This window comes from Puma concolor, chromosome B4 (genome assembly GCF_028749965.1).
Source record: "Puma concolor isolate L17-30 chromosome B4, mPumCon1.1.hap2, whole genome shotgun sequence".
Classification (NCBI taxonomy): Eukaryota; Metazoa; Chordata; class Mammalia; order Carnivora; family Felidae; genus Puma; species Puma concolor.
The window spans coordinates 14489581-14511892 of NC_141673.1; the positions used below are offsets into that span (position 1 = coordinate 14489581).

Consider the following 22312-nt stretch of genomic DNA (forward strand, 5'->3'; position numbering starts at 1 on the left):
AATATGGTAAAGGCAGATGGTACTCATTTCGTTATCTTTTCTTTATAATGATCCCATCTTGACCTAAATATTGATCCCAAAAGTATCATTAGGTCTATATGCATAGAGACTGAGAATTGGTTTGACAAATTTAGGAAGACTGTAATACATTTGTAGTGTCCTGCAATCAGAGAATCAGAGAATCTCAGAATTGGAAAAGATGTTAAAGGTAATCAAATCCAGTCAAAGCACTGGAGGATTAATGGTAAACTCTGGTTCTGGAGACAGACAGCCAGTCTGATTCTTGTCTCTGCCACTTATTAGCCACTTGGAAAGCTACTTTACCTCTTTGGGTCTCAGTTTCTTCACCTGTAAAATGGGGTAACGTATTACTCCATAAAATGTTTTTGAGAATTAAATGACTTAGAATAGTGCTTGGAGCACATTATTCACTAAAAGTTAGCTTAAAACTAGTTCTACTGAAATTTCTATCAGCAGAGGGAAAGGTTTGTTCCTCTTCTTTCCATGGCTCTTTGCCCAACCTTATCTTTTAAAGCAGAGATTTAAAGCTGGATTGAACTTCAGACTAGGCAGGTTGTTTTCTCTCTCTCTCTCTCTCTCTCTCTCTCTTTCTCTCTCTCTCTCTCCAGCTTTAGTGAGGTATGATCAACAAATAAAAATGCATATATTTAAGTTATACAACAGGGTGTTTTGATATATGTATACATTGTGAAATAGTTACCACAATCAGGATAATTAACACATCCCTCACCTCCCATAGTTACCTTTTGTGTGTGTGTGAGAACACTTAAGATCTGTTTTCTTAGCAAATTTCTAGTATTCAATCTGGTATTGCTATTATTATTTTTAACATTTATTTACTTTGGGAGAGACAGAGGCAGCGATGGTGAGAGAGAAAGGGGGAGAGAGAAAATCCCAAGCAGTCTCCACACTGCCAACACAGAGCCCGATGTGGGGCTTGAACCCACGAAAGCATGAGATCATGACCTGAGCTGAAACTAAGAGTCAGTCACTTAACCGACTGAGCCACCCAGGTGCCCCTCAATCTGGTGTTATTAACTACAGTCACCATGCTGTACATCAGATCTCCAGAATTTATTCATCCTACAGAACGGAAAGTCTGTACCCTTTAACCAACATTTTTCCTCATCTCCACCAACCCCCAGCCCCTAGTGACCAGCATTCTACTCTGCTTCTGTGAGAGGTTCAACTGTGAGTTCAGCTTTTTTAGATTCCACATAAAAGTGAGATTATGCTCTATTTGTCTTTCTGTGTCTGGCTTATTTCACTTAGCGTAATGTCCTCCAGGTTCATCCATGTTGTCAAAATGAAAAGATGTCCTTTTTTAAGGCTGAATAATGTTCTATTGTGTGTAGACACACACCACATTGGACTCTATGAGCCTCTGGGCCTCCCCTCTTGGTAGTATGTACACAAAAGTTCTAAGAAGTTAGCTTCCCTTGGGGTAAAGAGACAAATAATGTAAGAAAGAAGTTTCTGGATCTGGGGGGCTTTGAGTATTTCTTATGGAATGCCTGCTCTTCACCCTACATTGACAGCATGAAATGTCATCACTATGTCAAATAATTCTGGCTTGGCTGCCAGAGATGAGAACTGTGCTGGGTGCTGTCTTACATCATGAACTCCTTTCAACCCACAACTTATTCTCCTTTGCAGACCAAGAACCTGAGTTTCAGAGACATTAGATGCTTGACTGAGATACCAAGTGTACAGCCTTTCTCTTACAGAACAGGCTGTCTAGCAAGGGGTGGGGGGCAGAGCACATGACAATGCAGGCAGTCTCTGCTGAGGGCTGGACGAGAGACCCAGACCAGAAAGAGTTACAGGCATTGAGAAGAGAACAGTTCCCTGTGGGCTGGAGGGTCAGAGAGGCTTGCAGCTGGAGCTTCAAAGGCGAGACCTTGCTATAGTGCTCATTTGATTAGACAGACCACTGAAGGAAGGAAGTCCCCAGGGGCCAAGCATTCCAATTGCCCAGCAAATCTGTTCTGCCCAGAGTCAGGACTTGCAAAGCACATGACCAGTGGGCCTCCCCATGGGACCCTCCCGGGACCAGCTGGGACATAATGTTCCCCACGTGTTGTCCCCCGCTGCGCCAGCCTGGGAGCATGTCTCCACTGTACAGACTGCAGCTCCTGGCAAAGCAGACTGCTTTCTCATGGTCCTGATGGGAGATAAGGTCCCTATAGATTAGAGCGACCAATTCTGGAAACTTCCACCTTTGCACTGCAGCCCAGTGCCTCTGCTCCAGCTAATCTCCAGCCTTAGGCTTGCAGTAAGCCCCCTTAACATTCAAATGCTCCCCCACACACACACCTGTGGGTCTCTGCACACTCAAGAGGGGCCTGCAAAGTGGGACCAGAGGTTCTGGAATTAGCATATGAGAGAGGGTCTATCTGCCTTTCATCTGTGTAAGAAGTTCCAGGGGAGGGGGTGGGAACTCTGAGACAGAAGAGAGAGGTTAGACAGGATGGCTCAAATTCTCACGTTCTCAGAGTTCCTTCAGTCCTGCTCTAAGGGAGCCCTGGCTCACCCCGTCTGACTCTCTGGGGTAGACTCTCTAATCCACTAGAACAAAGCCACCCAGGGACCAGTGCCAAAACTCATGCAGGCTCGCCTCCCTGGCCTCTCCTCCTTCCCTCCTACAAAGAGTTTTCAGTACACCCTTTGCAGGATGTTGCAAGTCAAGAGCTACACTGCTGGAAGATAAACGACAAAGCCAAGCTAACGTCTCTTTGTTCCCTGGGGGAACTACATACAACTGGGGTGGGGGTGGGCAGGAGTGATGAATGCAGCTCGGCTGTTCTATAATCTCCTTGTTGGCAAAGGCTCTATAGCTTCCCTCCAGTCTGCCACTTTCTAGTGGTATGAACTTGGCTATTACATGACCTTTCTAAGTCTCAGTTATCTCACCTGTAAAATAGAGAATAATGTGTGTCTGCTTCACAGGGCTGTTGTGAGGACTGATCCATGCAAAGGCTTAGCAGAATGCCGGGTACATAGTAAATGCTCAAAACATGTTATTTGAATAGAGTCTTATTTTCGTTATAACAAACATTATCTTTCTATCCCAGGCCTGAAGCATAGTGTTCAGCACAGAGAGAGGTGAGAAGACAAGGGGAGTGGGGAGGGACAATTGGATGAACTACTCCAGTTCCTACATCCCACACCTGATTAGCCAACTGCTACCTGGAGACCAGCAGAATTCAGTGGCCTCTCAGGATAGAAGGGCAATGACCCTTCCAGGAGTAATCTAATATTGGGCTTGTAGGAGGGGCAGAGTTAATGAAAAGGCATTAGACAGTGATCAATGATCAAAGCGACATGGCAGGGAGATTTGAGGAGTCATGTAAAGAACACACAGGATTGGGAAGGAATCCCAACACCTTAGCTTGGGAACCAGATCTGTCTTTAATTAAATGCATGACTGGGCAAGTCATTTCCCCTCTGAGCCTGTGTCAGAAGTAAAACAAGGAATTTTACTTTCCCATGTCTAGCACCCTGGTTCCATGAACCTGGGTGAAGGATAGTGAACGGACAGTGTGACGCCACCAGCCCGGGAGTGAGTGTATGCTCTGAAGCTGATGGGTGAACAAATGTAACTTGGCCTCTGAACACCCTGCAGAGGCCGGCCTGGCACCAGCCAGGGGGAAGTGGGACATTTTGCCCACAGGAAGGGCCTCTCATCACCCTGGCATCCGGGCCCTGAAGGAAGTGGGGAAGCTGGGCAAGCTTAGGAACCACTGCCTCCCAGCTTTTCCCTCAGATCTGCTGGCCACAGAGCGTCCACAATGTGATGGATTGTTCCAGAGCAGGAGGGGGGTGTTTCCTGAACCTCTGCTTTGCCTAACATGCTTCGGCGTTTGCTCACTGGCTGCCGGGGGCTGTACAGTGGGGGTTTCTTTGGTTGTTGTTGATCTCGTTGGTTTCCCCCCCTCCACACTCTTCTCTCCCCATGGCCATCTGAAGACATAAGCTGGTCCCATGACCAGGCTTGGGCAGCCAAGGGCACCTAGCCAGGGCTGACTCTGGACATTACATAACCAGAAGGCTGTGGATGTTTCCAAAGTTGAATCGAAAGCAACAGGTTCCACAAACTTAGTACATCAAACCTGAGGCCTCAGGACGCAGGAATAACGAGGCCTGGAGGTCTGCCTCCAGAACGGTTGGGTACCACCCACAGGCTATCACTACTCTCATTCAGTTCTACCCTGGGGCTCAAAGGCTTGTCTCCTCTGGGGAGTTTTCAGGCCAGTAGAGTCCCACCCTCATTTCTCCATTAGATGGATAAACATCCACCAAGTCCCTGATGCGAGTCTGGTCCTGCTCTAGTTTTTGAGGACACAAATATGGGCAGTGAGTAAAAGGGCTGGCAGTCCCCTTGGACCTGAGCACACCCCACCTTGAACTTCTGCTTAGTCACGCACATGTGTCTTCTCTCCCAGCCTGACTATACTTCCTAAACATGGGAACCCCATCTTTCTCGTGGCTTCCAAGGCTCCTGACACAGAGTGCTGCACATAGGGAGGTGCTTACAAAGGTGGGGTGGTGGACCAGCTGTGCTCTTCAGGGTGAGTAAGTGCCACCAGCCCTCTCTGCGAAGGCAGACATAAGTACCCCCTTCTGGCACCCAAAGCAGCTCCTCCTTAGATGTAATACCACCAGTGTCCCAGGGCACTTAGAATCCTGAAACGCCTGAGTTGGAAGAGCTCTTAGGGGAACCTAGCCCAACCCCACACTGTTAACAGATGGCAAAACTGAAGCCCAGGAAAGGGTGGTTCTAAGGGAAGCAGGCTAGTCAGGAGTGGAGCTGAGACAAGGAAGTAAGTTCTGTAGGTTTCAAATCTGATGTTCTTTTTGTTAAGATGGACCTCCTTAGTGTGCTTCATGGTGCAAATATGCTCAGGAATATGTTCAGTTATAGGAGGATGCTTAATAAACAGTGCTAACCAGCTGGGAGGCACGATCTGGGAAAATAGGGAAAGCAGGGGCAGTTCCTACACCAGGATAAGGTTCCTGTGATCAGCAGAAGTTCAGTGTAAAGATTCGAGGACTTAAACATAAGTTGTAACCTCAGCAACTGCATAAGACTGGTAGGAACTTTTGAAACTCAAAAGTCAGAGCTCAGAAGAACCCATAAGACAAGCTAGTCACATCCCCTCATTTTACAGATGGAAAGACCAATGCCCAGAGAGGGGCAGTGACTTGGCCAAGGTCTCACAGTTGCCAGGGAACAAGGCTTTCTGCCGTGTGGTTCCAGAGTGGAGCCTCTTAACAATGGCCTCTGAGGGACTCCACCTGTGCTGGCCCTAGGGTGAAGCAGCCACCCCCCATCCCCGCCCTCACCTCCTACCCATTGCTTTCTTCTGCCTTAGCAACACCCTCTCCAGCAGTGGGGAGGGGCTACATACACCCACCCTGCCTCCCCTGACCAGGACTCTTCTGGCAAAAAGAACCACACAACAACCCAGGAACTCTCCTGGTACGGGCTTCCGTCACTCACCTTCATCTGTTTGATGGTGTAGACCAGCGTGCCAAAGGGCCCCTCCTTCACCAACTTCTTCCCTACCACCTTGGCCCGGATCACTGCAGAAAAAGGCAAGACGCAGACAGGAATGAGGTTAGGGAGGCTTGAACCACATCAGGGACCATGTCTCAGGTTGGGCCATCCAACCCCCAGGGTGCCTGGAATTGCTTTCTTACCTCTGGGCCAAGTTGAATAGATGACTGTGTTTATAAAAGCAAGAATTCAGATGAGAGACACTGGGGGGTGGGAGAGGAATGGAGGAAAGAAGGCAGGCAGTCATCATTCAAGTTAATTATCCCAAATGTTCACAATTGCCGACCCTGGAAATTCCTAGGCTGCACTCACTCCTGGAGGAGTTTCTTGACTCTGTGGTTTCACCATAATCGAAAATCTACTTCTTTTGTTAAAGTCTCTTGCCTTTCATCCACTGTCCATCTAAGCATTCCATGGTCTCCCAGACCTATTCTCTCCTACCAACGCATCTTTCTGAGTGCTGTCTCCTTTGGGGCTCTTCCTCTGCATGTCCTGACATGCCTGCAGGGTTGCAATGCATGTGCACCCAGCTTCCTTCCATGCCCAGTCAGCATTCTGAGCGGGCCCTGGGTACCCAGCACTTAGATGGCATGGCACAGTTAGGATGTGGTGAGGGATGGAGCATATGGGAAAAGGGGGTGCCCAGGAGCTGACCGAACTGTTCTAACCCCAGCTCTGCTTTTATGGCTATTAGGACTGTGGATAAGTAACTTTGTTTCTGGCCTCCAATTTCCTCTTCTGTAAAGCTAGGATGATAATGGTACCAATCTCTTTAATTGAAAGGATTAGGTAAGATGATGCACATGAAACTCAGCACTGTGTCTCAGACTTGGTGTATGCTACATAAACATGATTAATATCATCATCATCATCATCACCAAAAGCGGAATGGGCTGACCATGGAAGGATTGCTGCCATTAGAAGTCACTCCCATTTGTCACACACCGACTATGTGCAGTAGTCATTTATTTACTCTTCATGACTGCCTTACAGGGACAGTATTAGCATCCACATTACACAGACAAGAAGACAGGGAAGGGAAGCCACCTCTTTTACTGAACCCCAATTTTCTCCTCTGTAAAGAGGGTGTGACTCTACCCTACATTGAAGAATTGGAATAAGGATTCAACAAAAGATCTTCTGAAATTTCTTAGTACAATGTCTGGCAGAAAGGAGTTGCTCAGTAAATATTAATTGACTATGAACAAGAAAACAATTAGACAGACCCAGTGTGAGGAAGGCTGGAAGAGAGGCATTTACTACATGCCCTGAGAACACAGAGAGGGAAGGGATTTACTTTGAGATTATAAGAGGCTGTGTGTGCTCTTTATATTTTAAGTGAAGAAGTACCCAAAAGCTGTCTTAAAGTATTTATAGAATGGGCACATGGAGGAATAAATGGAGAGATCGTAAAGACACTGCAGAAATTGCAGAGAAGTTGTATTCATTGACTCAACCAAAAATGTTCTCTAGTAACAAAACTGGCAACAAGAGATGGGGAAGGTTCCATAAGGACAGAGAGTGTCTCCATCAAGGGAGTCTGCATGCTCTCATGCTAGGACCTTGCCCAGGATGGAATGGATTTTGCACACATTAGCAGCCATGCGTTGAGCCACAAATTGAACCCTTTCAGCCCTAAGATCCTGTCACTCTTTCTTGTCTCCAGTTGTACTTAGCCCCCCAAAAAATAAGCACTCAATAAATGTCTGTTAAGCAGAATACCTTTCACAGACACACACACAGCCCTGCCCATTCTGGTAGTTCCATTATCCTCCATTTTGGATGTCCCACAGTGTTTCTCAATTCATTGGACTCTAATCTCTTAAATTAAAACAAAATAAAACAAAACACCTTTATTAGGGACCAGTCTCCCCCATCTCAACTGGATTCTGTCCTGTTCCTCCCCAAACGAATTTGGATCCTTCTCTCCCAGTCAGATGTGATGTCAGGACCCAGATGAACCAACAGACCCTCTAGACCTTCTTGCCAGGGAGGGTAAAACACAGAGCCCATTGGCAAAGTTAGCAATTTAGCTGAGGCAGTGGGAGGAGGCGAGTGTCTGTTTCCAAGTCTGCTGTAAAATAAGAGGTTGGCAAGATCCCAGGCCAAGCTCCCTCAAGATTCTGCTTCCACCTCTGTGTCTAACTTTGTTGCAGCATCCTCGGCAGGGAGCCAGCCTCCCAGAGGCCCAGGGACTATTTCCTCTACAGTAACTCCCACAGTCAGGTTGTAACAGCTTAACTGTTGGGCAGAAAGCATATCTGCCAGGACTTTACTATTGATTCTTCCTGAATTGATTTGGCTCCACCTTCTCCTGCTTCATTAACACAGAAGGTAAACTAGCAAGTGAGTCTTTGCCTTAGGGGAGGAGAAATAGCAAAAGGGGCTCCTTTAAATAGTAACGTCTACCCTTTCCTGGCTCAAAAATGGCTTGACTTCATTTAGACATAACACGTCATAAGCAGACCTGTCCCATAAAGGTAGGTACTTCTGGAAGCTTCTGCACACACAGTGAGCCAGTTCCTTCCTTACCCTGAAATGGCCTGAGCTTGGAACATTTTCATCTGAGAATAGTTCTTTGAAAAGGGAGTAAGTTTTTGCAGTCAGGAAGCCACATTTCAATTCCACCATTACCGTGTGGCCTCAGGCAAACCCCTGTGGACTGCCCTCCCCACCTCTTTTCGCCTAAATATTTCTGATTGTCTTGGCCCAATGCCCATTAGGTGGCTTACAAGTGATATACTTAATTCTAGTGGAGCAGCAATATGGCAAAGCACTGAACAGCCAGGGCTCTGGAGCCTGACTCCCCTGAGTTCAAATCCCAGCACTGGTGCTGCATGGCCTTAGGGAAGTCATTAAACCCTTCCAGGCCTTCATTTCTTAATCTATAACACTTCCTCCTAACCCTCATGCTGTGAGGGTTAAGTACAAACACTGAGAACAGTGTGTCTGCTGTCACTGCTGTTATAGTACCACCACCACCACCAGTGACTTCTGTTCTTTGTCTATCTAAGCATCTTCAGCTTCTAACATACCCTGTAAGCAAAGGCCTAGGGGTTCTCTCTGGGATGGGAAGAAAGGCAAGCCCCTCAAGATATCATGCAGAACTTCATGGAGATGTGGGTGGACACACATAAACTGGTCAGAACAAACGTACAAGGTGTTTTTAAGTCTGGAGTACCCACCTCATCGCAGGTACCTATCCTATCTCATCACCCACATGTAATCCAACAGCAGCCAACCAGGACCAAATGAGATCACATGGTTATGGTCCAGAAAGACAAGCAAAAAAGGCCCAGCACAGAGACCACACCAGTGTTTTCTTTATAAAAACAAAACTGCACCCAACTGGACTAAAATTAAGTAACTTTCTGCTCTCCCAAAGAGATCCACAAAGTTCTTCCACAGTAAAAACACCAGCCAACCTCAAATCTGCCTATTAGGTCTATGAATTAACATGTCTTTATTTGCTTCGGTTTCTCTCTCTGCAATGCAAATGTGTGCTATTTTGTACTTTCTTGTTTGGCATTAAGGGTGCTTCCAAGGCATTCGCTGGCCTGGGGGCCACAGTGGACAGGGGAGGTGTGGGAGGTCACGGTTCTCCAACAACAACAGAAGACAGTTTCCAAACTTAGAGCTGGCAGCATGTGGGCCGTTCCTGCCACCTTGGTGTAGTGGCTGGAAGCCAGATTTATAGAGGGGCTGAGCTAGACACAGGTTTTCTTTATGCTCCTTCAGGCTAGAACATGGCCCCACACCGTCTACCCAGCGTCCCCCAGCAGCCAAACCAACATGGGCGTGAGCTGGGTTGGTGTGCTGGCGGGGTGATGACGAGAAATAGAAGTCCCATTTCGTACCTCCACAGAGCACACCTAGTGGGAAGACAAAGTTTAAAAGTTCATGGCTAGAGGGCTAATCTCCAAGGTATGAAGGCATCAGTCAGAGAAGGGGGGAATGACGAACAGCCTGACTCTCAGTCTTAGAACCTCTTATTTCCCCTTGTGAAAGGAACCTGGGCTTCCAGAGGTATAGAGGTCAAAGGAAAACAGAGTAAACAGTATTTTCACTTAATGTCTATAACAAGAAACTGACCAGGTTATGTGTGCTTATGTAATTGGTACATAGATCTGTAAACGTATGTAGGGCCCTTTTAAATATATCATACACCTAAGGATCCAGGGGTAAAGGTAATATCTCTATATCATATTCTTTCTTTAAATATTTTTTTTTGTGGGGAGGGCTAGTAAGAGCTTGCAAAAACAAAAGAAACAAGGCATCTCCCTTCCAGAAATATAATTGTGTGCTCTCTGCCCCCACCTCCATCCATAGTAATGTAGACCACAAGTGGCACAAGTTTTGAGCAAAAAAACAATTCCAGTGGCAAACAAGATTCGGCTTCTATTGCAGCTTACTGCTTGCTGTGTCCAGAAACTGCACATCCGCTATTCATCAGCATAGTCAGAGGGGGACAAGACACCCATGAGAAACCCCCTGCCTCACCCCTTCCTACTACCCCCCATCCAACCATCTTCAATCAAATCCAGACATTTCTACCCTGATCTGAGAGTTGAAGTTTCCTACTAGTAGGTTGGAAAACTGAAAGTTTGGCTGGATTTTGGATCAAGGATCCCTTAACTGAATTAATGTATACCAACTTAAGACTATGGATTCTACCCATGTTAGGATCCTGTTGAGAACACTACAAATCTTCCCCACGGTAGAGGAGGTGATTCAGCCATCTAGTGAGTATGATACTTCCAGTGCCACACACATGCACACCCCCCCACACACACACACACTCCCATTCCTGTCTCTCTGAAGGCCCTATAGAATGATTTTGCTGGCTTAAGGTATGATTTTTAGGAGGATAGCAGGGCTAAGGAAGGCCCACCTGGCCAGCAGCTAGAATGAATTTCTCCAAAAGCAGAAGTCACTGTTAGTGTCAACCCCAGGGAGGGGAACATTCTTCTGACAGGACCCTAGCAGGCAAGGTCTAGGTAAGCAGAAAGGCCTGCACTGTGGGCTCACTTGCCTTCCCAGACTTGGACTTTCCTTCCAGGGAAAGAGGGGTCAGGACGTCTCTGATACTCATTTGATGGTTATTTCCTCGTTGCCATCCACAGGGCCTTTCTGAGGCCAAGAGCTCCTAACAAAGACAAGCAAGGGACCCACCGCAAGGCAGGCCCACAGACCATCTGGCTCAGCCCACTAAGCAATTCCCTGGTCCTGTGCCCCATGGAGATGCTGCATTTTAGCCTGTCCAAATAGGGCAGGGTCAGGCTCTCTTGCTTCTCCAGCTGCCCACCCACTCATTAACTCCCTGCATTTCGTTGCATCACACCAGTAAGTGTAGAGGAGAGGGAGGGTCTAGAACACATTGATAACAACAACCATCATTTTTTAAGCCCCTCCTGTGTGCCAAGCAGTGCATGCCTGCAATCCTGCTCTGTTCTCATGATAACTCTATGCAGTGGCTATTGTTGTCCCCCGTTTCCAACTATGAAAAGGAAGTCAAGTCCCCTGAGGCTGGTTTTGCTTCCTAGTGGAACAAAAGTTGGTGGGTCTCCCAGGAAAACAGACTGCCTGAAAACCTTTTCATGGGATTTGTACTGATTGAAAACCAGTTCGTAATTTCCTCCACCTCCCCACACCCTGTCAGGTCTGCTAAGGATCAGAGAGGAGGATTGGTCCCTAGGAGGAAGGCCCCCTGCTAAGCCCCCAGTGACCCCCTATCCTTTGGACCACACCACTACTCTGTCCCAATCACTGTCACACACATGCCCTCTGATTAGTAACAAGAACCTGTAAGTAATCACCGTCAGCAATATAACAGAATATCATCTGTTTAGCATACTATGCTCCTCAGCAAGCTTTTAAGGAAGAAAATAAAATAATTTAGAAACCACAAAACCTGATGATCCCTGAGGTTTCTCACAACACCATGAGTCTGAGGTTAATTAGGCTGATTAATTAGATGAGACAATGTATATATAAACAGGCACGCTGTAACCCTGAAGCTAAACAGATGCTATACTGTTACGTTGCTGACGGTGATTACTTGTAGGCTCTTAAATGTGCTAATCAGAGGAAGGCAGCAAGAGACCCGACTCAGCATCCCCCCTCGGGAATCTTTCATATCTACCTCCGGTGACCCGTTTCCGAGTTCTTTTCAATTACCTGCTGCCTCTTTGGGGACGCTTTGATGATGTCCACGTTTGAGGAAAGGGCCTTAGGGATTAAGGGTGGAGGGCAGAGACCTAAAGGCTCTAACTGGATCTGTCTGGTTTCCACCCCATTTGTCACCACAACCTCAAGCCCCAAAAGCCCCTCTACAAAAACTCCGAGGCTGAAAGGGCAGATCAAGCAAACCCCTGGAGAAGTGGCCATGATACACTGGAATGAACAAGCATGGAGCACGTGAGACCTGGATGCAGTCACTGTCCTGTCACTGTGTAACACTGGGCAAGTCACTTCCCATCCCGGCTTACAAATTGGGGTGATAATTGCCAACCTTGAAAGCTTCTTGCCATGACCTCAACTCCCTCTTCCACTCCACCAAAGCAGCTTTCGTCAATGCCACCCATGACCTCCACGGTGCTCAATCCAGGCAGTGGTGGTTCCTCGTCCTCCTCTCACTTATACCCAGCTTGTGGCTTTATACCATCTGTACAACTGGCAGCTCCCCTTTTTGCAACCTCCATCCCAGAACATCCACGACACAAGTCTATACGTAGTATACGTTTATGCTTGGAGGTCTAATAAGACATTTCCAACTCAAGCCATCCAAAACTGAGCTCCTAAAAATGCCCCTCACTCACTCCAGTCCTATTAACCCTCCTGCCCTTTGGAAACGGCAACTTGCTCTGCTCTGGGCCCCAGCCCCCTACCCCTTGTTCACCTCCCCTTTGCCCTTAAAGTTCCCCCGCTGAAACACCCTTCAGTGGCCACAGGGCTCCCTCCCTCACCTCTTTCGAATATCACCTGGTCAGGAGGCCTCCACAATCCCCCATATCCCATCCTCATCCATTCCCTATAGCCCCCGGCCAGCCTTACTGTGCTCCACAGCACTGGCCGTCATCTGACATAGCCTATGTCCCTGTGCTTTTCACTAGAATGCAAGCCTCACCAGAGGGCAGGTTCTTTGTTTTACTAACAGCTATAGCCTGAGCAACCAGAGAGCCAGGCACAAAACAAGTCCCTAATATGTAGATGCTAAATACATGAAGCGGGAAGTGCCACATACGTGGAGGGTGATTTAAAAAAAAAAAAAAAAAAATGGGGCGCCTGGGTGGCGCAGTCGGTTAAGCGTCCGACTTCAGCCAGGTCACGATCTCACGGTCCGTGAGTTCGAGCCCCGCGTCGGGCTCTGGGCTGATGGCTCAGAGCCTGGAGCCTGTTTCCGATTCTGTGTCTCCCTCTCTCTCTGCCCCTCGCCCGTTCATGCTCTGTCTCTCTCTGTCCCAAAAATAAATAAACGTTGGAAAAAAAAAAAATTAAAAATAAATAAATAAATTAATTAAAAAAAAAAAAGATTAGATAAATAACTCCTCTGGGTAAGCTCTGGCCTATGACCAAGTCTTTCTGAGCTTTATTCCATCAGAAGGGGATAATAGCAGTTCTCAGTTCATAGGGCCAGATAAACATCTGTTCAACAATCATTTATGGAGTACTGTGCTAGGCTCACAGGGACGCGGAGATAAATGAGGCCCTGAGGAATTCAGGGGCCAAGTTTAAAAAGGCAGGCAAGGAGACAGGTAAATGATATTCAAGTATAGCAAACACAGCAGTATGAGCAAGAACAAATTGCTGGCATGGCACAAGAGGGGGGAGGTCTGTCCATGGGGAGAGGCATCTGGAACTCCCCTAGAGGCCGAAGCGGATCTCGGCCTCAGCCCATCCCGGAGGAGAGACTCCGTTTGCTTTATCTGAATCCAGAGGAAGCAGAAGCCTGGACCAGATCTGGTGGGGAGGGTCTACGGAAGGAGCTGGAAGTGAGGCAGAGTCCTGGGGCTCTGATGGGAGCCAGGACCTCGCCTTTCCAGGAAGAGGGCCCTGGAGAACATGAGGGGGGCAGGGAGGGGCAGCCTGTTCGAGGAAGAATGCCCCTTGGCGAGGTCTCACAATAGGCCCTTCCTGCATCCTACTCTGAGGGCACTTCTCTAGGTCAGTTTCAAAGGGCTTTTTCCTTGCTGTGGAAGCCATGGCCAGACAGTTAAGATGCACTCCCAATCAAGATAGGGAGTCTCCAGTTCAAAGCCTGTCCTGACTAACTCTTTCCGTTAAGTAAAAATATTAATCTTGGTTTTATTTAAGCAGGTTTTTTTGGCAAGGAACGAACCCCTGCGGCTAAAAATAAACCCAAATACACACACACACTCAGAAAAATCTGGAGAGCTGCAAATCATTTCAACCCAAGTTTCCATCTCAGGGAAAGCTATTAAAGGCAGGAGGATATTAAAACCTCTCTCTGCACAGAGCCTCTTTTCTCAGTGCCCGCCTTGTGCCCTAGGGTCCTCAGACAAGGCCAGCCGGGGATGCCCTGTCCTGGACCTCCTGGCCAAGGGGGAGGAAGGGCATGTGCCAGCTCCTAGGTCCCCTCACCTTGGAAGCAAGTGTGGCTTTCTGTTGGAGCAGTCTAGGAAACATGCTGGGGCCCCAGCTGACGTCGGTTGTGTATGAAATGAAGGGGCCCAGAGAGATGAGCAAAGGGAACACAGGCCCAGAAAGGTCAAGTTGCCTGGAACTTTGAGATTATTCAAAAGGAACACAAGCAAAACCGACCTCTCACTCCCGCTTTCCCGTTTTAAGTGGTGATCTCAATTTTTTAAACTATTAAAAGACAAAATTTAAGAGTCACCACCTAGGCATACATCTGGACTTGGTATTATTACATTTCATTCTCAGCATAACCACTTTTAGAGTCAGCTACCCTCAATTTCTTCCTGTAGTCACAGCCAGCTTGGGATAGAGGTGTGGATCATTTGACCCAGGACAGGGCAAAAGTCGTAGGACTGGCTGGTTCCTGGATTCAGGACTGACTTAACTTGGGGAGTGAGGACCTTCTGAGAAGGGAGGTGGTGTTCCTGTGGTCCAGGTTTCTAAAAGGCTGGTAAGGCAACTGCCCCAAAGTGTTCACCAAGCATGATTAGAATTGCTGAGGCTTTTGTTCTGCAAAGGGTGGCCAGAAGGGGAATGTCAGCACCCCAAAGCACAGGAAGTAGGAGGGGAGATCCTTTCCCCATATCCCCCTCATTCTCCCAGGAAGAGATGGAAATAGCAACCCTACCCACAGCAGCTCCTCCTCAAGCCTCCCTTGGTTTTGCAGCATAAGAAGATTATTTTGAATAGCTCATTGACGTATACAGGGCTCTCTGGGGTTCAGGCCTCATCTCAAGTCCTACAACTGCAAAGCCCCCCCACTCACTACACTATCACTTCCCCCCCTCCCACTACACTGACCTGTCCTGTGATGCCCCTTGTCTCAGTAAGAATGACTTTCCCCTCAGCCATCTGCCTACGTGTCTGTTTCCCTGTAAGACCCACCCAGCTAAAATGCCACCTCCTTCAGGAAGCCTTCTGCCCATCCCAGGCCTCACTAAATCTTTCCTGTCTTCTTGGCTTCCTTTCTTCCCAAACACATTCTACCTTAATGGTCAGTTCCTTGGCACTCATCAGCCTTACTTACAAGACAATAGGACTGCATCTGTGACCCCTAGCGCCTGGCCGGTGCCTAGAATGTGCCAAGGGTTCTCAAAATGTTTCTTGAATGAAGGATGAAGCTACAGGAGGGAATCGAAGGTAATACAATAAAGGGAGACAGAGATGGTTTCCTGTTTAGCTCTTGTAGTGCAGGTCAGGAGTCTGAGTTCCTAAAGGTCATCCAGAGAAGAAGAGGGAGGCAGGTAAAATGTGATCTGAGATGCTAAAATCCAACCCTGATCTCCATATGCTGAAAATTCATGTCTAAAAAGGTGAGTCATGGGGTCTTGTTACAAGAGGCCTCAGTTCATAAATGCCTGTGGAGTGACAGCACCCATACTCCACCAACAGATGACAAACCCAAGGCTCAGCATCAAAAAGGAGGTCAGTGGTGCCACCTCCTTATTCTCCTCCCCCTCCTCCTGTTCTTCCTCCTCCTTCCTCCACCCTCCTCCTCTATCCTTGTACCTCCTCTATCCTCCTCCCTGACTCTCTTCCTTTCTCTTTCTCCCTGACCCTCCTCCTTTCTCTTCTCCCCTCCTCCCTCTCCTCTTCCTCCTCCTTTCTCCTTCTCCCTCCTCTGTCTTCCCTGACCTTCCTCCTCCTCCTTCCTCCTTCTCCTCCTCCTTTCTCTTCCCTGACCCTCCTCCTTCCTCCTCCTCCTTCCCCCTCCTTTTCCTCCTTCTAACATGAGTACTTAGAATTAATTCACTCATTCACCATTATTTCACAAGTGTTTGACTACATGCCTCAGATCCTGTGCTATGTCTTGGGGATCCAGTAGTCAGCAGGTGGACAAGGCCCTACCCTCAAGAAGCTTATTTCTATCTTAAGAAGATAAATGGTTATAGCCCAGGGAGCCACCGGAGCATGTATCAGACACACCCAACCAAGCTAGGCACTTTCTGTGCATTGGGGTGCTGACATTCCCTTCCTGATCACCCCCTGTGGAGCAAAGCCTCAGCCATTTTAATCACGCTTGGTGAGCACTTTGGTAGCAGAAGTTGCCTTACTAGCCATTTAGAAGCCCAGACCACAGAAACACCCTCTCCCTTCTAAGCTGGTGCTTACTCCCTAGGTAAGACCCTGGTGGTGCTATATAGATGCGTGTTGTAGAGAGACATCCTGCCTAAGCTGGGATCTGAGAAATCACAAGTCAGCTGAGAGAAAGAGAGTGAAAAGGTCTTCAGATGGGGGAGGGAGCAGAGGCAAAGGCCTGGGGGCTGGACAGCCTAGCCCATCAGAGAAACAGAAAACAGAGTGTGTGACAAGGGGCAGGGGAACAGTGGAAGCCAAGAGTAGGCAGGGATACCCAACTTTATATAGGCTGGGTCTTGCCCCAACACATGACATTTCTCAGGTGGGCAGTGATAAACTCATCACTTTGTCCCTGCCAACAGCCCTTAGGATGATATCTGCCCAAATGGGTGCCCGACTGGTCAGCTGATTGGAGGGTGCCAAAGCCACAAGAAACCCCTAGAAACAAGTCCAGGCCTTGTTTGCCCCACTTTGCCTGAGACCCACCAATGGTCCAATTCCAGTTCACATCCTGTTTCTGATCTTCAGAGTTAAGATTTAAGGAATCCCTGTCTCCTCCAACATCCCCCTCCAAGCCCCTTAACTTCTCCCAGAGGTCTTACCTTGGGTGTTTTGACTGGCTCAGCTCAGCATGTGCCAGAGCCTAGGAGGCATGATGACCTCTAGAAAGCTCTACTCCACTTGGTTCAGAGGCACTGACCTGCTCACTGTCATGCAGGCACACACAGGTCAGGGGTGCTCAGAACACCCCCTGCTGAGCTCTCCAGCCCTCCCCAGGGGCCCATGGGAAACTTTATCCCACACAAGAGGCCACCAGAATAGCAGCCTGGTCTTCAACCATGGCCCCTTTGAAGCAGTGCCCAGAAAAATACCGTGCCGACGAATGGTTCTCAGAACTTAGAGCTTTCAGGTCAGGTCATTTTTGTGAGACCAGAACAGCTGGCAACATCTCAGGAGCTGTCTGTAGTATTTTATTTTTCTACTAATTGGGATTTTGTTTGCTAGGAGAGCCGAGGGACTCCAGGATAGGTCCAAGAGTAGGAAACCCAAGGAACTGTTCAGCAAAAGGACTTCTTCACTCGTTTGTACAGCAGACCTGCAGATGTGTCTTTGCAGACAGACAGCAAATCTGTTCTCAAAATGCAGCGAGGATGGGTGGGGGACTTTGTTGTGGTTTGAATAAGAAGTAATGTCCACTCTCTGTCTCCGGGGATTATATAGCACAGATGCCAAAAGGAACGTGGTACATTTGTAACTTACCCTTTGGGTAGCTTTTAAAACAGTCAAGACTCCCCCTTTCTCTCTTTAACTTCCCTAACTTCAGCCAGGAAGACTGTGGACACCAGGTGGACACAGCTCAGAGGCTCTTTTCGAAAGCAGTCTCTGCTGCTTCTCCTCTGCTCCACTTACTCAGAACCTTCCAGTCAGCTCAGGACCTTCCAGTGGGCACTCAAGCAAAAACAGATATGAAGAAGAACAAGGCCAGACTATAGATCTTCAAGCCCCGAGGCACTTATCAAAGGTAGCTAATGTTGAGAGTGTGGAGGGATGGCTGGAGATTAGATACAAGTGCCTTTTAAGGAAGCCAACCTTTGTTTTAAGAAAATAAAGTGAAGAATGCTGACGGCTGCCCTCTTTGGTCAAAGTGGGTAACAGCAGAATTACAAAGCTTATGTCTGGTATTTTCGAAAGGCCTGCCCTGACCTGACAGTGTCATAGGAAATGGTGTCAGTGGTAAAAAGGAAAAGACTGCCTGCCCATGGAACACCTTCTTAACGTAGTCCATGGTGCCTGAGCCTCTCACACATTCAGTAAATGTTTCTTGAGTGACTGTTATGTGCCAGGCACTATGTCAGGGTGGTGGAAACACACAGTAAGCAAAACAGACACACCATCCAAATATTATAGCCAATGCTTAAAACTAACTTACAAAAGCACTGTTTCCATTGGGTTGACCAAGAAAACAAGACTCTGGATATAGGTAAGAAACGTGTCACAGGTCACACAGCCAGAAATTAAATCCACATATGCCCTGCCAGCCTGCCCACTACTTGACATTTTGTAAATCTGAAACAATTAGCCAAGTCCAATGCATCAGAAATGCAGAGTAAAGGAAAATTCTCAAGGCTTAATTATTGAAGACTCACATAAGCCATAGATGGTGAGAACCTTGAGGTGAGGTTAACTCCCCAAAACTGAGAAGTCCAGCAATCAGCCTAAAGCCCCATGGTTTAGGGGTAGAGAGCACAGGCCTTAGAACCAAGGAGAGTGACAAAGAGGAAACAAGAGGACTTTACTGGACACCTGATTGGCAGCTCTGGTTTAACTCTGCTCAAGTGCAAAGCCTCAGGGCCTTTGAACATGTCATTCCCTCTGCATAAGAGCTTCTTCTGCCCCTCTTTACCTAGCAACTCCTATTCAACCTTTACATTTCAAGTCAAAGGACACTTTCTCAGAGGAAGCCTTCCCTGCCCTTCCCTCAACATCAGACTAGAACAGGACTGCTGCCAGATAGTCTCATATTCCCCAGTTTGTAAGTTTGTTTGTGAATCTCATTTCCCAGCATTACACACTAGACTGGGATCATGACTTGTTTTGTCTCACACAGTGCCTACAATGTAGTAGGTGCTCAGTAAATAGGTGTTGGGTGAAGAAAGAGGTCTTTTCCACCCTGGCACCCACTGACTGCCTCTCAAGAGCCTCCAACTCCATCTTCCTTTCCTGCACAACTGCTGCACCCACTGTATCTAGCTGCAGCTGTCCAAGGCCAATTCTATTACCATGATCTGACCAAGAAGAAATGTGTTGAGGTTTGAACATGGAAAGAAAAGAAGGGGGATATTCTAAGCAGTGGAAAGAAGCTAAGCAAGGCCATAACAGTCAAACTGAGTCTGGAGTGTGAGAGGTCATATAGCTAATGGACCATGGAGACCCCAACTGGCAAGAGCAGAGAGGCCCATTAGCTCATCCTAACCCAAGCAAATGTCAAGTTTCCTGGGTGATAGGAGCTTCAATGGGGGGACTTTTCATGACTGTCTCATGATCTGGGTCTGTAGATAAAGATGCTGCTTCTCTGTACCCGGGATCCTCAGCCCCCCAATACCCTGCTTGGTCCAGTTCTGATAACCTTACACTGGCCATACACAGGCTCATGGGGGTCTTAGAGAATGGACTTCTGAACCCAGCCCACTGACTCATCCCAGCTGGGCAAGATGGTTCAACTCTTCAAGCCTCATTTCCCTCATTCTGAAAAAAGGTGATTATTATATTTATGAAGATGAAAAATAATGAAAATGGAAACAACCTAGCACAAGTTTTCCAAAATAAACCCAAGCCCCGATTTCCCTTATCCTCCCAGTTACTCCCCAATGTGCAGGCTCCTTCCCTCCTAACAGAGTTGCCTGTGAGCCCAATGCTCCTAACACTGTTAGGAACATAGATGACCCCAAAGGCAGTTTCCACATCTTGTGGGGACCCGTATCCAGCTGCTGGGATGGCACCCTGCACCAGACCAGACTCGAGTCATGTTTTCTGGTTCTAGAACCACCCAGAGTGCGCCTCTCCCGACAGAGTAGGGGTCCGGCTGCACTCCACAGCTCTCCTCCTCTGAAGATGTCTGGCCAGATAAACAGTGCTTGTGCCTGGCAATAGCTAGCCCTGTTGCTGCATGCTGGGGGGCCCGCAAGGCCAGTTTCCATGCCACAGAGCATCTGCAGAGCATTCCCAGCACAAACGACCACCCCTGACCACTTCTGCCGTACATCTGAGGGCTGGCAGGGCTTTGCAGAGTGACCGCTTGTGACCCCGAGCTTCTTAGTCTGTCCACGGAAAGCTCATACTGAAAGGTGGGCTGAGATAGTCTCTGAAGCACAGCCTCAACCAGCGCCCATAGATGTTCCCAACTGGAATAACACAGAGCCAACAGGGACATGTTATCCATGCTCTCAGAGAATAAGTAATGAGAATATCAGAGATTAACACATTTGGCCAGACATTGCCACAAAAAGCGGAGTGGTCACTGGGGGCAGTGCCCACCTTTCCCTATTGATAAAAATACTGCTGTCATTGACTATAATGCTGATTCTAAGGATGTCATTAATTATAGTAGATGCCATCATCTAGCAAGCACTTACTATGCACATTCAGTGCCAAATGCTTTACATGGATTATTCCATTTGAGCCTCATTAAAACCTTATAAAGTAAACGCTGTCATTAGCCCCATCTCGTAGAAACTGAGGCATGTAGAGAGTAAGTGACTTTCCAAGATCATGTAACTAGGAAGTGTTGGGCCCAGCATGCCGGTCCAGGGAGCCTGACTCTGGAGCTGCTTCTTTTCCCCAGTGGGTCCTATCTCCTTTCCGGAGCACACATTTGACTTCAGTGCGGTGGGACAGGCTCAGTTTGTAGGCTTGAGGATCTAGGTGCAGTGGGATCTTCACAGCCACTCAGTATAACCTCCCCTGAATTTCTTCTACAGTCCCAGCCCAGGATTAATCTGGCAACTATGCAAACATCTATGAGCCAGGTCAGCTTGTTCCATGTTGAGCCATATTTTGACTATACCAAAATTCTTCATACTTCCTCTCTGTGGCCTTCCCCCAACCGGTTGACATCTTAGGCTTACACAAGATGAGGTATTTGAACAGTATGGTCATGTTCCCTAAACCATCTGCAGAATAAATATTTTCATCAATGTTGATGGTCCCTTCCCCACTGTGACACACGGTCCCAAGCCTCCTTCCATCTTCGTTTCACTGGGGACCCTTAGCGCTCTAATCTGTTGGTGGGGATGAATGCAAGTTTCCTGGGGGTGCTGCCCAGCGTACAAAGTTGAGAGAGATTCACCGTCCTCCCTCTGGATCCTTTTACTGCTGGCAGTGCAGTCTAAGACACTTCCACCATCCATGAGAACCCCTAGTATTTTCAAAACAGATTCTGTCTTTCAGCTTTGACATGGTTTAGTAAATTACCTACTCCACTAAATAATGGTACTTATTTGGGTTTGGAAGTAAAAGAGGTTTCTTAGGAAAAAGAGTCTTGTTATATAGAAAGTATTGAGTAGTAGGAGGTTATTCTGGGCCAGGAGGTGGGAGCTGGGTTTTCTTTCTGGTTTTCCTTTCTATCCATTTTAGGAGTTTGACAAATCACTTCCCTCTTCAAGCCCTAGTTTTTTATGCTGCAAAATGGAGAAGTTGGACTGGATGTGTTCTAGGGTTCCTTACAACCTAAAGGTCTCAGGTTATGTGCCCTTCTCCTTCATATATTTCCCCCAAGTTCTACTTTCTCTTCATCAGCAATGATCCAGGAGGTCATGTTCTCCCTGTGTTCTGGGTCTCCAATCACATCTCTGAAAAGTTAATCAAACTTAAATAAGTGATTAAGGTGCTTCAGGTACCTCCTCTGGCCCTGTCTTAAGGGTCTTCCGTCATAAGCGCCTTCCTGATGTCTGTCTGTCTGATTTGCAGTTGCCCAAACTGGCAACAGCAGCAAGTACACAGTTGGCTCCTCAGTCACCCCACCTGGTCCATCAGCTGGACGGCTTGAGCAAGCCATCTGTTTTCTTGATCAGCCACTGTCTGTTGTTGCTGTTGTTCCTGCAGCAGCAGCAGCCGCAGCAGCAGCCTATTTTTGAGGCTGGCAGTCCAGCTAAGAGTTCATTTCCCACATTTAAACAAACCTGGGATAATCTCAGTGGTTACAGCACAGTGTATGGGAGCACTGGACGTTACTGGCCAGGTAGGGTCTCCTGCTCAGCATGTCCCCGTATCTACCTACAGGAGAGTTCTAAAGAATGCCAAGCAGAGGGCTTCTGTCTGTAATCCCCCGATTGTATATTAATCCGAGGTAATAAAAATGGCATCTCCATAGGGACTATGCTCTAATAACCTGACACATACCAAGTGGGGATATGCCATATGCTTGAAGATAAAATCCAGCCACCCTTGCCCTGATGAGTTAGTTTAACAGCAGTTAAGACAGTGATGGAAGAGCTA

The 22312-nt window shown here is 47.7% G+C and overlaps 2 protein-coding genes across 3 annotated transcripts in view; one reads left to right on the forward strand and one right to left on the reverse strand.

The window, feature by feature from the left end:
* The window catches only part of SYN3 (synapsin III), a 467188-nt gene that overhangs the window by 169389 nt on the left and 275487 nt on the right, over positions 1 to 22312 (forward strand). The window lies entirely within an intron of this gene.
* The window catches only part of TIMP3 (TIMP metallopeptidase inhibitor 3), a 59175-nt gene that overhangs the window by 8231 nt on the left and 28632 nt on the right, over positions 1 to 22312 (reverse strand). The window contains exon 2 of the mRNA XM_025926830.2: positions 5525 to 5607. Within this exon, the coding sequence (XP_025782615.1) occupies positions 5525 to 5607 (83 nt within the window). The remainder of the gene's footprint in view (positions 1 to 5524; positions 5608 to 22312) is intronic.